This window comes from Cylas formicarius, unplaced genomic scaffold, assembly GCF_029955315.1.
Source record: "Cylas formicarius isolate icCylForm1 unplaced genomic scaffold, icCylForm1.1 PGA_scaffold_5__7_contigs__length_24384050, whole genome shotgun sequence".
Taxonomy (NCBI): Eukaryota; Metazoa; Arthropoda; class Insecta; order Coleoptera; family Brentidae; genus Cylas; species Cylas formicarius.
In genome coordinates this window covers 15,788,709-15,801,896 of record NW_026844341.1, presented here as the reverse complement: position 1 = coordinate 15,801,896, position 13,188 = coordinate 15,788,709, and the positions used below count along the sequence as shown (strand labels likewise).

General features: G+C 43.0%; 4 protein-coding genes across 4 annotated transcripts; 2 read left to right on the top strand and 2 right to left on the bottom strand.

The window, feature by feature from the left end:
• The first annotated feature begins 1,978 nt into the window (after positions 1-1,978).
• LOC132702664 (4-hydroxybenzoate polyprenyltransferase, mitochondrial) lies at positions 1,979-3,529 on the top strand. Its single transcript, XM_060671451.1, has one exon. It carries the CDS (start codon positions 2,439-2,441, stop codon positions 3,459-3,461), a length of 1,023 nt encoding a protein of 340 aa, XP_060527434.1. The 5' UTR covers positions 1,979-2,438; the 3' UTR covers positions 3,462-3,529.
• A 2,654-nt stretch (positions 3,530-6,183) lies between these two features.
• On the bottom strand, positions 6,184-7,498 carry LOC132702663 (N-acetyl-D-glucosamine kinase). The gene is made up of 2 exons (XM_060671450.1): positions 7,108-7,498; positions 6,184-7,050 (listed from the first exon to the last, which is right to left on the bottom strand). The coding sequence occupies exons 1-2, from the start codon at positions 7,286-7,288 to the stop codon at positions 6,203-6,205; spliced, it is 1,029 nt and encodes a 342-aa protein (XP_060527433.1). The 5' UTR covers positions 7,289-7,498; the 3' UTR covers positions 6,184-6,202.
• A 208-nt stretch (positions 7,499-7,706) lies between these two features.
• Positions 7,707-9,476, top strand: LOC132702662 (beta-centractin). Its single transcript, XM_060671448.1, has 6 exons — positions 7,707-7,860; positions 7,918-7,982; positions 8,035-8,361; positions 8,412-8,776; positions 8,869-9,050; positions 9,103-9,476. The coding sequence occupies exons 1-6, from the start codon at positions 7,813-7,815 to the stop codon at positions 9,244-9,246; spliced, it is 1,131 nt and encodes a 376-aa protein (XP_060527431.1). The 5' UTR covers positions 7,707-7,812; the 3' UTR covers positions 9,247-9,476.
• Positions 9,477-10,262: 786 nt separating this feature from the next.
• On the bottom strand, positions 10,263-13,070 carry LOC132702665 (ATP synthase lipid-binding protein, mitochondrial). Its single transcript, XM_060671452.1, has 4 exons — positions 12,937-13,070; positions 12,392-12,474; positions 11,870-12,077; positions 10,263-10,755 (listed from the first exon to the last, which is right to left on the bottom strand). Exons 2-4 carry the CDS (start codon positions 12,434-12,436, stop codon positions 10,592-10,594), a joined length of 417 nt encoding a protein of 138 aa, XP_060527435.1. The 5' UTR covers positions 12,437-12,474; positions 12,937-13,070; the 3' UTR covers positions 10,263-10,591.
• Positions 13,071-13,188: the final 118 nt, after the last annotated feature.

Below are 13,188 nucleotides of genomic sequence, written 5' to 3'. Positions count from 1 at the left end.
GTTCATTCAGAGAGTCCAGGAAATGTATCCAAGAGAGTTTCTCGCGAAGATGCACCAATGAGACTTTCTGCAGACATGAGACAACATAAAATTGTGAAAATTACTAGTTCAGGCAATAAGAAGTTTCCTCAAAAGCGCTGCAGAGTTTGCAAAAAAAACGGAAAAAGGAAGGAAACCTGTTTCATGTGCTCATATTGTGTAATTCCTTTATGTATGGGAAAATGTTTTGAGGATTATCACACAAAAAAAAATTATTAAATCTAAATAATAAATCAATATATAATAAAAATAATTTTTGTTGGTATTTTTTTCTTGTTTTTTTTAAGATTAAATATTTTAAAATCTATTAATCGAAACACTGCACAGAACTATATTTCTATCCATCTTAGCAACCGAGTGAACTATTTTATCATACTACAAAAACCTAAAATTGAGAAATATGTAGCATTGAAATCAAATAGCCCTAATATTATATCCTACTTTAAAATAAAATATGCCGGCTCTCAGCTATAACAACATCACTGAGCATTTTTTTTGTGGGAGGCACTCCCTCCCTATGGGACCGACCTCGGATCCGACCGCGTCAGGCGAAAGCCCCGTCCTCCCTTTACTTAAAAAAAATTCGGCGCCCCTCCCGGTCCCATAGGGCGGGAGGGGGAATTTTTCGAAAGGGACGCCGCCGAAAAATTTTCAAAAATTTTTTTGAGGAGGGAGGAGGAGGGAGGTCGGGTACTTCCTCCCCCGACCTCCTCCAGAACTTTACCGAGTTGGGTCCCGATCGGAACGACGGTCTCGGAGATAGCAAACTTTTTGACCTTTGACCTCCTCAAAACCTCAACAAAAAAATTCGCCAATTGTCGATCTCGGGCTCGACGCGTGGCCTGAGTATAGGGCTTTCGGGGCGTCCGGGTCGGGTCCGCCCCCGACCTCAAATACTCAAAAATCCGACGCTACCTCAATATTGAGGAATTTTTGAGGAGGTAGGGCAAGGCGGCGCTCGACGCCCCTCCGCGACCTCACTCACGCCCCGAGGTCGGAATTTTCGATTTCCGATTTTGGGAAAGTGAAAAACGCGGTCCTTTTTTTTGATCCCCCCTTGTCGCCCCCCGTTTGGGAGGAGATCGGGGAGGAGGGTATCGTAAGAAAGGCCGTTCCTTCGACCACCTCCCGTATCGATCCGAACCCGGCCGGACCTAACGCGACCTTAATCGACGCGTTCAACGACAACATTGAAAAAGGTCATATTTTTGAGTTTTTGAGGTAGGAGATTTTTGAGGGCGGATCCGGCGTTTCCGACCCGAGAAACCCCCCCGTGCCGGTTTCGAAGCGATTCGGCCGGTAAACCTCGGAGATAGCAAACTTTTTGAACTTTGAGGAGGCGCCCTCAAAAAAAACTCCACAGACGGGTATAGGACATGGGCCTTCAGAACGACGCCCGGGTATAGGCGCGTCGACGTAGGTACTCGAATTTTCGATCCGTCCCATAGGAGACGAGACCCTCCCTAACCTCAATACCTCCTCAATTTTGAGGGGCGTCCTTTTTGAGGGTTCCGGTGCGCCTCGGGCCCCTCTACGCGAATATACCGTCCGCGCCCCGATCCGACCTCAAATAACTCCGAAAACCTCGAAAAACCGAAAAAGGGCTACCTCCTCAAAAGCGATTTTTTGAGGTCGCTTCCTCCTCGAGATTTTTTTCTGAATTCGATGGCGAGAACCCCGACCCCCCAGGTCGTACCGTTTCCGAGATAGCCCCCCCGACTTCGCCCCCCTGCCCCCCATCGAAAAAATAAAACCGGTTTTTTCAATTGAAATCAAATAGCCCTAATATTATATCCTACTTTAAAATAAAATATGCCGGCTCTCAGCTATAACAACATCACTGAGCATTGACGGTATTCGGTAGTTAGGTATCAGGACAATGTTTCGGCAAGCGCCGTACGTAATTAGGATTTCTAAACGGCCGGTATAGTGTTTAATAGCTAGCGGCATTTTTGCGCCAGTATTTTTAAAAAATATACCTAAATCATGTTTTGAGAAAATGATTTAATGATTAATGATTTAGAAAGAAAATGGCGGCAAGCGCAGGTTAGTGGGTGAAACGTAGAGACATGACATGACATGACATGAGTGGAAATATCTGCATCAATTTTTACCGAAATAGGGCCTCTATATTATCTAATAACTATCTGGTATTACCAATTTTGCGATAACAATTTTGGCGGCATCTATCGTTGACGATTCCAAACACATTTTCTGTTCTATGAAGCTAACCTTCAAATAAGCGAATGCAAGTTTTAAATGTAATTTGAAAACCGATTAAATCGTTGATACGAAATGGTCCTTATAGCAAAGAAACCAACTTGAAATAAAAATACTTGTTTTTGGAGACCTGTTAATGCGTCACAAAGTAGTCGACCTATTATGTTTTAGGTTGGTGCATGATGTTGAGGAAATGTTCGCTGCGAAACTTGAATTACGTAATTTGGGGTTACCGAATGATACACCGATGCAAAGCGTCTTTAACCAACTTGCACACGCGTCAAGACGAGCCCAAATTAGCGGCCCGGCTAGTCGACAACGCGCCTCAAAAAATCAAGCCATATTTAAAGCTCATCCGTCTCGACAAACCGACTGGAACTTGGCTCCTGTTTTGGCCTTGCAGCTGGGGCATAGCGTCCGCCGCGATCCCTGGCTGCTTCCCTGATCCATACATGCTTGTTCTATTCGGCACCGGGGCGCTGATCATGCGAGGGGCTGGTTGCACTATTAATGACATGTGGGATCGGGACATTGACTCTAAAGTTCAACGCACCCGAGATCGACCGCTAGTGAACAATGATGTTACTCTGAAGCAGTCATTTATTTTTTTAGGAGGCCAACTTAGTTTGGGTCTCGGGGTACTTCTCCAGCTAAACTGGTACAGCGTATTCTTGGGTGCCAGTTCCCTAGTCCTGGTGGCCACATATCCTTTGATGAAGAGGTACACGTACTGGCCCCAGCTTATGCTCGGATTCACATTCAATTGGGGGGCGCTCCTGGGATACAGTGCAGTGAAAGGTTATCTGGACGCTAGTTGTGTCCCGCTTTATCTTGCCGGAGTATGCTGGACGATTGTCTACGATACCATTTACGCCCACCAGGACAAAACGGAGGATCTGCGGATCGGGATAAAATCGACAGCCATCAAATTTGACCAGCACACCAAAGAGTGGCTGAGTGGTTTCTCCGCGACGATGGTAGCGAATTTACTGTTGTCCGGCTATCTAGCCGCCCAGACTTGGCCCTATTATGCCGCTGTGGGCGTCGCCGCTAGTCATTTGGCTCATCAGATCGCCACTTTGGATGTTGCTAGCGTCAAAGACTGTTCGCAAAAGTTCGCGTCAAGTGCCAGGATTGGTTCTTTCTTGTTTGCCGGTATCGTGTTGGGCAATTTGCTCAAAGCCAGCGCCCAAAGCTTCTAGTTCCCCGTTTGTTTGTGATATTGTATGCCAAAATAAATTATTGCGCAAGTTGTTTTTGTTTGAAATCTGGTGCCAATTTTTTAACTCGCTGCGAGCGCCATCTAACGCCATACGTTCGCACCATTGGCAGCTACAAACCCCGGGGTCACTACCGGGAACGTTGTCACCAATCGCTTTTTACATTTTAGGTCTGAAAGGGCCATCCCACAACCTTCGGAAAACGTACGACTGCCTATGCGAGTTTCCGACCGCGGGGCCTTTAAGTAAAAGTGTTCAATTTTCGCCCATAGAGGGCATCACCATCAGACCGCGACAAATTTCACACGTTCATATTCGGAGTGACGTTGACTATTATTAAATCAATTTTAACAATTTAAAAATTCAACGCACTTGTCGTCGTTTAGGGACAATCGTTTAAATTGACGTCGGAAACGCGTGTTGACATTGGACTTGATGCATTGTTTTTGACGCGGATTATCGGAAATTGATTGATGTTTCGCGCGTCGCCAAAACGCTCGGTTATTATTAATTTTATAAGCGGCAGTAAATGAAATTTCTCGCGAAAGAGCAATAAAATCGCCGGTAAAGTAATCAGATATCGACGGAGTTGTTTGCGCTAATACCGGTACTTTTTTATATTCGGGCGTGTCACTGAACAAATATTTTTATCTATATTCGGAATAAACTGATTTCGATCGATGATATTTTCGCGATGGATTAACGCGCTAAATTTTGACGAACTCTCGTTTGCAAACACTCCAATAATAACAAAGCGGAATGTCAAGGACACACGCATTACATATTCCATTTTAATGAAGAGAGTGACAGCTCTGAAGTTATAAAAGCGACGCAATTAGTGGTCGAACATTGGTGCACACGACAAATATTTTGTCCGAGCTGGAAAATAGGTCAGCGGCGAGAATTGTTTCGGGTGTCGCAACACTGTCGTAAAAGATTTAAGACCGACGTATGTACAGGGGTACAGGAAAAGTTGGTACAAAATATAAGGAGGAGTCACGCTAAAGCCACATAGTGTGTCTGCTGAACACCCTTATATACCGAGACAGCAAATAGGGACTGGATTCTACTTTAATTTATTTATTTATTGTGACACAGAAGAATGAACGGAATATACATGCCAATTTTTGTTGTCGACGAAAAGGAATGTTTATAAAACTTAGTTAAATTATGTTCGAAATAACAAAAATATAAAAATCTTCTTCTGCAAGAGATGCATTATACGGTCAAGATATTCAAGTCTTCTTTTTTTTATGTTTATCACTACCCTTCCTTTGCTCACTCTTTCCAATACTGATTCATTCACCCTGTCCATCCACAATATCCTCAGAATTTTCGTGTAAACATTTCAATTGCTGCCTGTGCCAATGTCCATAACTCTATTCCGTAAAAGGGTGTCGAGAAAATGTAGCATCAAGTTTGAGGTTTAGGTCCAAATTGTGGTTTTTAAAAAGTGTTGACATTTTGATAAAAGTTTGTCTTGCTTTTGTTATTCTGTATTTAATCTCTCGAGAGTAGTCTCATTGCTCATTATTTAGCGCTCCCAAATAAGTGAATGTGAACACTTTACTGGGCTCTCTCTGATGAACAGTTGATAGTTACTTACGTTCACTTTCAGATCATATTCCAGGGTCGGCGTTGTGCAAGGCTGCGCTAAATATTTCCTCCGAGTATGAGTTGTAGATCGGAGGAGAAAGAATACAGCCCTGTGCAATTCCACGTTGTATAGCAATGACATTACCTTGTTCCTGTGTATTGAGCTTTATAGTGACTGCTTGATTCCAGTATAAGTCGATTCTAATATCCTCGTCGTCTAATCCAGTGTTCCTCCGCACTTGCATCATCTTTTCGAACGCTTTCTCATAATCAATTAAGTAAACAAAAACATCACGTCGTGACATCGCTGAAATAGGCCTTGCTAACTAAACAGAGCATGCCTTGTAATGGCTCCCTTCATGAAGCTAACCTATGTAACTAGTACTTTCTAATCACATATTCTGATTCGTTAGATTTTTAGGTGAACTTAAAAAGCAGCTTCAACAAGTGGCTCATCACACTGATTCAGTCCCCACATGTTTTCGGTTACATTATAAATTCGAAGAAAAAATAAAAACAGGGTTTAAAAAACAAGACTACAAATTACAATCTGTGAGATGTTGCGGGTTGTTAGGCTGTGGTCAATTGGTTTTGCTACCAAAGCGTAACTCGGCCTAACAGCCCGAAAAATCTCACATCTGAATCTCTGTTTTCTGAGATTCAGGTTTATAGTAGCATTCACGGTTTGCATTTAAATAAGTGGGCGTTATGCTTCAGATGCTTCTAAAGGGTTTAGTTTAAAAATTGTAGAGGTGCCGCTTCAAATAGTATTCTTGCAAAGGAATCCACAAAGCCATTCAAACCTGTATGCAAGAAGAGTATAAGTCACCATTTTTCGATTCTCCAACATTAAGAGCTTGACTACGTGCTTAAATCTTGGATCATTGCTTCTGGTGAAAGATGTAACCCAACAGTTTTCAAGATTTATACAAATCAATTTGCTATGCTGGAAACCACTAACATGTTCAATGTAAACAACAAAAAACAGCCCTAAATGGCAACCTTGAGGAACCCCAGAGGTGGCCAATTTAACGCGAAAAGCAGTGTAAGTAGAAGTTTGACCGATTTCTTTCAATTAAGGTACCCACGAAATGGACAAGAGAGAAACCAGGATAAAAAAATAACCTTTAATTTGCTTCATCATTGTAAACATAAAACACGTGGAAATTCTTGGTGTAGTCGCGGTCGAGCCGGAGTCCCAGCCTGTCGGCGGCCATCAGTGCGGATCCGATCCCCATCTCGGTGGTGAGCCGCAGGAGCGAAAGCGGGCCCGCGGGGGGCCGCCCCTCGCTCCGCAAGCAGTCGACAAAACCGTCACGCAGAAGGTCCCAGCTGAGCCACACGGAGCCGACGCACAAAACGTGCAGACCGCCCTCTCGTGACGTGAGCTCGGGGGCGGCCCGGGCCGCCACGGACGCCACACTCTTCGCCAAATGTCGTCCCGCCTCGCGGAATACGGCGGCGGCGAGGGGGTCGCCGCCCCTCGCGACATCCGCGAGACGCTTGCACAGCGACGCAACGAACGCCTTGTCGAAGTTCTTGTAGAAGGAGTCGAGAATGTCGCGTTGCGTTTTTATGCGGAAATGATCGCGCACCAGGTTCCAGACCGCGTCGATCGGGTGGGGGGCGTCCTCGAACCGATCCAGGTCGTCGAAGCAGTACTTGATGGCGCGCCATGATATGTGCCAAGCGCTGCCCTCGTCTCCGAGCATGTGGCCCCAGCCGCGACACTGGAATTTGCCGCCGTCGGGGTTGATCAGCAGGGTGTTGGAGCCGGTGCCCGCGATGCAAGTAACGCCGCCGCGATTCGAGACGGCCGCCAGCGAGCCTTCGGTGTCGCTCCCGATCGCGTACCGTCTCGACAGGAGCGGGTAGTTGCGTTCCAACCCCTTTTGCAACTCGACGTTGCTCTCTTCGAGCTCGCAGCCGCTCAGGCCCAGGCCGAGCGCTTCTAGCGGCACGTCCGGCGCGATGCCTACCACCAAAACCTCTCAAACAATGCCTCCAAAGTTTACAAACAAGCGTCAATTACCCGCGTTCCGCTTAGCCTCGGTTATCAGGTCGGCTATCCTTTTCCGGCATTCCGTCATTCCAATCAAATGGTAGTTGGTGGTCGGGCCTTGGGCGACCGAAACCAATTCGCCGGCGGCGCTCAAAATTACGGCGTGCGAGTGGGTCGCGCCCCCTTCGATACCACCGATCAAAGAACACATGACTTTTTTTTCTTCTAAATACGAGTTACCCACATGCTACGGCAGACTACACTAGGACACAGGCGAAAACACAAATTTACATTTCTGCCACGTACGAATTTCGACCGAACGGTACACGCTGCTGTGTACGCTGTACGAAGTTTTTCGGAACGATTGACTGCATCTTTGAGCAACTAACCGCTTTTATACGCACGCGATCGTAAACACTGGTTAAAGACGATTTTTACGACGCAATAAAAACGGTCAACGTGTCGCCATCTAGCAACTGACCGGTCGACGACTTCGGTAGTGGCGCCATCCCTTGTGAGAACCGTGAAACTGGTCGTTGCCGTGTACGCTAGATTTCGCCGAAATGAAAATAATAAAACAATAACACTGAAATCACTTAACCACCACACAAAAATAACCCGCATGTGACCCGCTAATCGAAAACGAAGAAGACCGTGAGTCAGTCCATTCGACAGCTTGTCAAATGCGAAAACCGCAGAGTAGTGTGTAGAATAGGCGTGTTTTTTTTATGTGAAATGGAAGCTTACGAAGTTATTGTCAACCAACCCGTAGTGATAGACAACGTAAAAAATTCTAACGCGGTGAAAATTGGCTACGTGTAACCATATCTGGTATTTCAGGGGACCGGCGTGATCAAGGCTGGTTTCGCGGGCGACCAAATCCCCAAATGCAGATTTCCCAACTAGTGGGTGACTAAAAAAAGCCTAATTTAAACTCTAAATTGCGTGTCGTTCTAGTGTGGGTCGACCGAAACACGTCCGGGTAATGGCGGGGGCACTCGAGGGCGATATTTTTATAGGGCCAAAAGCGGAGGAGCACAGAGGTTTGTTGTCGATAAAGTACCCGATGGAGCACGGCATAGTAACGGATTGGAATGATATGGAGAAAATCTGGAGCTACATCTACAGCAAAGACCAGCTAAACACATTTTCTGAAGAGCATCCAGTTTTGTTGACAGAAGCTCCCCTAAACCCGAGGCCTAACAGGGAGAAAGCGGCCGAAATTATGTTTGAAACGTTCAACGTCCCCGCCCTCTTCATTTCCATGCAAGCTGTACTTAGTTTGTGAGTAAACTACGATTGATATTTCATTTGTCTTAAATGGTTTGAATTAGATATTCTACGGGTCGGACGACCGGTGTAGTGCTCGACTCGGGTGACGGCGTCACACACTCTGTACCCATTTACGAAGGATTCGCGCTGCCCCATAGCATAATGCGATCTGACATAGCGGGTCGGGATGTTTCCCGCTATCTCCGACTGTTGCTTCGGAAAGAGGGAATCATTTTCCGGACAACAGCCGAATTCGAGTCAGTACGGACCCTCAAGGAGAAGGCCTGTTATCTCTCTAGTAACCCCGCCAAAGAGGAGTCTGTTGACACAGAACAAATCAACTATACATTGCCAGACGGTAGCATAATCAAAGTGGGGCCCGCCCGTTTTCGGGCGCCCGAGATATTGTTTAAGCCGGATTTAATTGGTAAGATTTGTCTGAAGTTTAGTTAATGGCAAAAAATTACAAGTGGTAATTCTTTTAAGTTATTATCACGCAGGTATAATTATTATTTTCAGGTGAGGAATGTGAGGGACTGCATGAGGTGCTCATGTATTCTATTCAAAAGTCTGACTTGGACCTGCGAAAGGTGTTGTTCAAAAACATCGTTTTGTCAGGCGGTTCGACTTTATTCCGGGGCTTTGGCGACCGACTGTTGTCGGAAATTAAAAAAATGTGCCCCAAAGAGATCCAAATTAAAGTGAGGTTATGTCGTTTTGTTTCATTCTTTATGAAATTGATGTTGCTTCCAGATCTCGGCCCCACAAGAACGACTGTACTCGACATGGATCGGAGGATCGATTCTCGCATCGCTCGACACATTTAAAAAGATGTGGGTGTCGAAGCGAGAGTTCGATGAGGAGGGTCAACGCGCGATTCATAGGAAAACATTTTAGTTTTATTAGAAAAATTTTCCAGGTGATTTTTTGGTGACTTAACATCCCAGTTATGTTTGTGTTAATCTTATTTATTTGCTGCTAAGAGCGTGATGGCGGCGAACAGTGTAAAGTGCAGTTGAATGATCTTATATAGCTATAATTTTTCTACGAAAGTGTATAGATTTAATCAGGCACAAAATAACATATTATTGCAGCTTAGAAAGAGATGTTTTTTTTTACCTTTTATTTTTTAAATAAATATTAGTTCTTTATTATTTACATATTTTATTTCTGGTGTCCCTGATTCACACCTTGAGACCAATTAAATATTTTTGATTTTTTTTTTGCTATAATCTATTAATGTTCCATTTTTTTACATGTAATTTTCATTTCAGTAGAAGCGTGTTTATTATAGAAAATTTCGTGTTTTTACTAAAAATAAATTAATTCTGTCAAGTCAAAAGTAATTTTCAAAGTATTTAGATTAAGTTTGTGATCAGCACAAAGAAAGCACATTAAAATATCTTAACATGAGATATAACCACTATAAACCACGTTTGAAAAACAATAAGTTCGGAAATATTTAAAACAATAACAGTTATACAAGCTAAACAGCCATAAAATGTATAAAATACCTAGGCGGCTTTGATCTCACGAAATTGGTATTGTTTGGCTCTAAAATATCAAGAGTAATAATAAATCATCCGCATTTAGTATGTCCAAAGTTGCTAATCGAAAATGCAAAACTTTCACAAAGCCCATCGAAATGGCTAATATCCAGATAAAAAAAAAAATTACCTTGGCAATTGCAGAATCACCGTCATTGACCCGTAGGGATTTCTTCACGCTTCACATTCTTTTTAATTTAATTGTGAAAGCGATAGGATTCAAATAGCTTAAATAAAAATATCCACAGGAATAAACCATTTAAATTTTTCGCGAAAGCGCCACATGCGCGGAATCGCCGAACTTATCATCGAAGGCAAAGTTTATAAACTGGAAAGGGAAAGGGGTAGAAAAAAAAACATAACATGAAAAAGGTCGTAACTAACCGATTTTATTTCATAATGTTTCTAATCGCTGTACAATATGCATTACTGTGTCACCTCGCATTTTAAATAAATTTGGCCGGTATTCAGGACAAATGGACGAAGAAGCTGCGAATACAGATGTAACAGATGATAAAAAGTAAGCCCAAAGTCTCGCAAATGTCCCCGCATTTGTCCAGAGCCCCGCTAAATACAAAAAGTTCTATTGCAGATAATTTCGATTAACACTTAAAAAAAACAAGTACAAGTTACATGATGGCAATGTAACCCAACATCATGGAAATGACGGTGAATATTTTAATTGCACGCCATTCTTAGAAGGCGAATAATAACAAGAAGGCCATCATAAGACAGAACAGACCCATGGCTTCAGACAACGCGAAGCCCAAGATGGCGTACGAGAAGAGTTGCTGTTTTAAACTGGGGTTCCTCGCGTAACCAATAATCAGGGAACCGAATACGGTTCCGATTCCAGCTCCTACATGAAAAAGAAAAAACATATACCTTTAACAATTGTCAGAATGAAAAAGTGGTAGTTATCAAGTGCAGTAATGACAAAATCAAAGGATCTATTTAAAAAATTCCAAACAAACAAACTCGGCATTGTCACCATTGAACAAACTAAGCAGTGCTACAAAAAAAAATTGTAATTTAACCCACCCATACATAGGTTCGTAACATAATGTAAATTTGGTTATTTTATGTTTTAGTATTTGAAGTGTACATATTTCATTATCAATAGAATGGAATAAAAAAGCCAACTGTCACCTAATACTTGACTTAATTATTAATAATTACCTACTCATAGAAGACAAGCGACTACAAAATATGACTTACAAAACTCTATTATGATCTGTGATGGACAAAATGGAATTGTTAATTTTTCAAACTTCCATAGGCTACTGTAATACTATTTACAAATTTTTGGTTTCCTTCTGCGCTGGTTCTTGTTGAATTGAATTTGCTGCTGTGTCATCAATCATACTGTTGGTTACTTCAGCAAATGTCAATAACCGACATAGAAGGAATGCAACGAATATTTTATATTTATTTGCGATTACAAAGTACTACCTTTGTTCATAACAGAAAACCTCTCCAACCAAAGAAGCTGAAAATGAATATTTAGAAACTTTGTCTCACATTTCCAAAAGCACTTTAATGATATGATCTTTAATATGGAGAGTGACAGTTCAATTAATGGGTTAAAACTTACCTTACAAACACCCTGCAAATGCATAGCAAACAACCCCAACAAAATAAAAATGCAAAAAATAAGTGAGGTTAGGAATCAATTTTATTTACAGACACACACAAAGGATTTGGACTTAAACCTAAAGCGCAAACAACAGTAAGAAAGCAATCATTAAACAAAAGAGTCCCATCGCTTCTGACAAAGCAAAGCCCAAGATGGCATACGAAAATAGTTGTTGTTTCAAGCTAGGGTTCCGAGCATATCCAATTATTAACGCGCCAAACACCATGCCAATTCCTACACCTAAAACCGATGTTAGTGCCGGGTTAAACGATTGCCAATCGAATTTTAAATGTCCCCAGGAATGTATGTGCACGAGCCACAATCGCCAAAAACTCACCCGATCCTGCTACTCCAACTGTGGCGGCGCCGGCACCGATAAATTTAGCAGCAGAGTCGATATCTCTGGATATGGGACTGGTCTGGAAACCGCGAACCGCTGGGAGCAATGTGGGTTGCCTCTGCTGCTGCACCGACTGGACTAGGGACTGACTTTGGTTGACAGCACCACTTAGGGGCCTCAAGTATTGTTTGGGTGCATTTGCAAGCTGTTCAAATGAAATGTTTTTTAGAAGTTATGTAACACGGATGTGTTTTATATACTGTAAAAAATTAAAACTCTTAAAGTGATACGCTAACCAGCACTCCTCAAGTGATAGATCAAATGAAACCCACATGCCTTTCTTAACCCTCTAAACTTCTTAAAAACAAAATTGTCCAACCCAACCCCAGCAATTTGGATTACATAACGATAAGCAAATCGAGGTTAGATTGGCTTTATCGTTCGATTTTCCCAAGCGAGTGTAATAGGAAAATTCGCATTATGTAACGATATGATAGAAGTCGCGGAATAATTACTTACGGCGCTTCGGGCAGCTGGGGCGATCAGTCTGGCACACGCAAACATTTTTTCAATTTTTCCTTCTTGTTACAACAGCCAACAGCCTAGAAAACGGAAACACTTGACACTGGTTCCTTCTCGAATGCAAGAATCTCAACGACTGTCAAAAAATCTACTTGCGTGCAAAGGACGAACTAAAGGTTGATATTTCGACAATTACGTAACGAAAATGTGATGAAAATAGTGCGGAAATGTCCCCATGCAATTTTAATCGAGCACAAAACACCTTGCAGTACAACTTAATTCTTTAAAACTAAACAAAGAAGCCACCGCAAAAATATCCCGGCTTTTAATTAGAAACACGAATCAATCATGGCGGTCTCCGCCGGAAACAGAGCTTTCAAATTTTCGGAGGGTGTTACGTAAATGAAATCGTAAAAACTGTATACCAAGTCGGGTTAATTTACGATCGGGGGACGCGATTCGACACTAATTTCAGCACGATGGCTTTAATTTCTCAAGAAAATTGCGGATTTGATTTCGCTCACACAAACTGACCGACTTACCCACGAAACAGAGTCGGTAAAAGGTGACTGACGGACGAACGGAATGTGCAGTTGGAGAAAATTTCGATCCGGGACGGGCAGAAAAGCGAACGCGCCAGCGCAGAAGCGGTGAACACAGCGGCCGAAATCAAAAAATCGAGAAAGGGCAAAATACCACGCGCCTGCGCCGTCCTCGTTTTGTCATGAAGTTCTTCTAGTCGCGGCATCTGTCGGCGACCGGCTTGCTTCAGAATTGCCGATCGGTTGATTTCA

What these genes read in the sequence shown, in the direction of transcription:
- LOC132702664 (XM_060671451.1), top strand. Translation starts at nt 2,439, where the DNA reads ATGATGTTGAGGAAATGTTCGCTGCGAAACTTGAATTACGTAATTTGG.
- LOC132702663 (XM_060671450.1), bottom strand. Translation starts at nt 7,288, where the DNA reads ATGTGTTCTTTGATCGGTGGTATCGAAGGGGGCGCGACCCACTCGCAC. An exon ending in CGAGGCTAAGCGGAACGCGG is followed by an intron (nt 7,051 to 7,107) that starts GTAATTGACGCT and finishes TTTTGGTGGTAG; the next exon opens with GCATCGCGCCGGACGTGCCG.
- LOC132702662 (XM_060671448.1), top strand. Translation starts at nt 7,813, where the DNA reads ATGGAAGCTTACGAAGTTATTGTCAACCAACCCGTAGTGATAGACAAC. An exon ending in AAATGCAGATTTCCCAACTA is followed by an intron (nt 7,983 to 8,034) that starts GTGGGTGACTAA and finishes GTGTCGTTCTAG; the next exon opens with TGTGGGTCGACCGAAACACG. An exon ending in CCAAAGAGATCCAAATTAAA is followed by an intron (nt 9,051 to 9,102) that starts GTGAGGTTATGT and finishes TGTTGCTTCCAG; the next exon opens with ATCTCGGCCCCACAAGAACG.
- LOC132702665 (XM_060671452.1), bottom strand. Translation starts at nt 12,436, where the DNA reads ATGTTTGCGTGTGCCAGACTGATCGCCCCAGCTGCCCGAAGCGCC. An exon ending in CCCCAGCTGCCCGAAGCGCC is followed by an intron (nt 12,078 to 12,391) that starts GTAAGTAATTAT and finishes TCATTTGAACAG; the next exon opens with CTTGCAAATGCACCCAAACA. An exon ending in AGTTGGAGTAGCAGGATCGG is followed by an intron (nt 10,756 to 11,869) that starts GTGAGTTTTTGG and finishes TTTTTCATGTAG; the next exon opens with GAGCTGGAATCGGAACCGTA.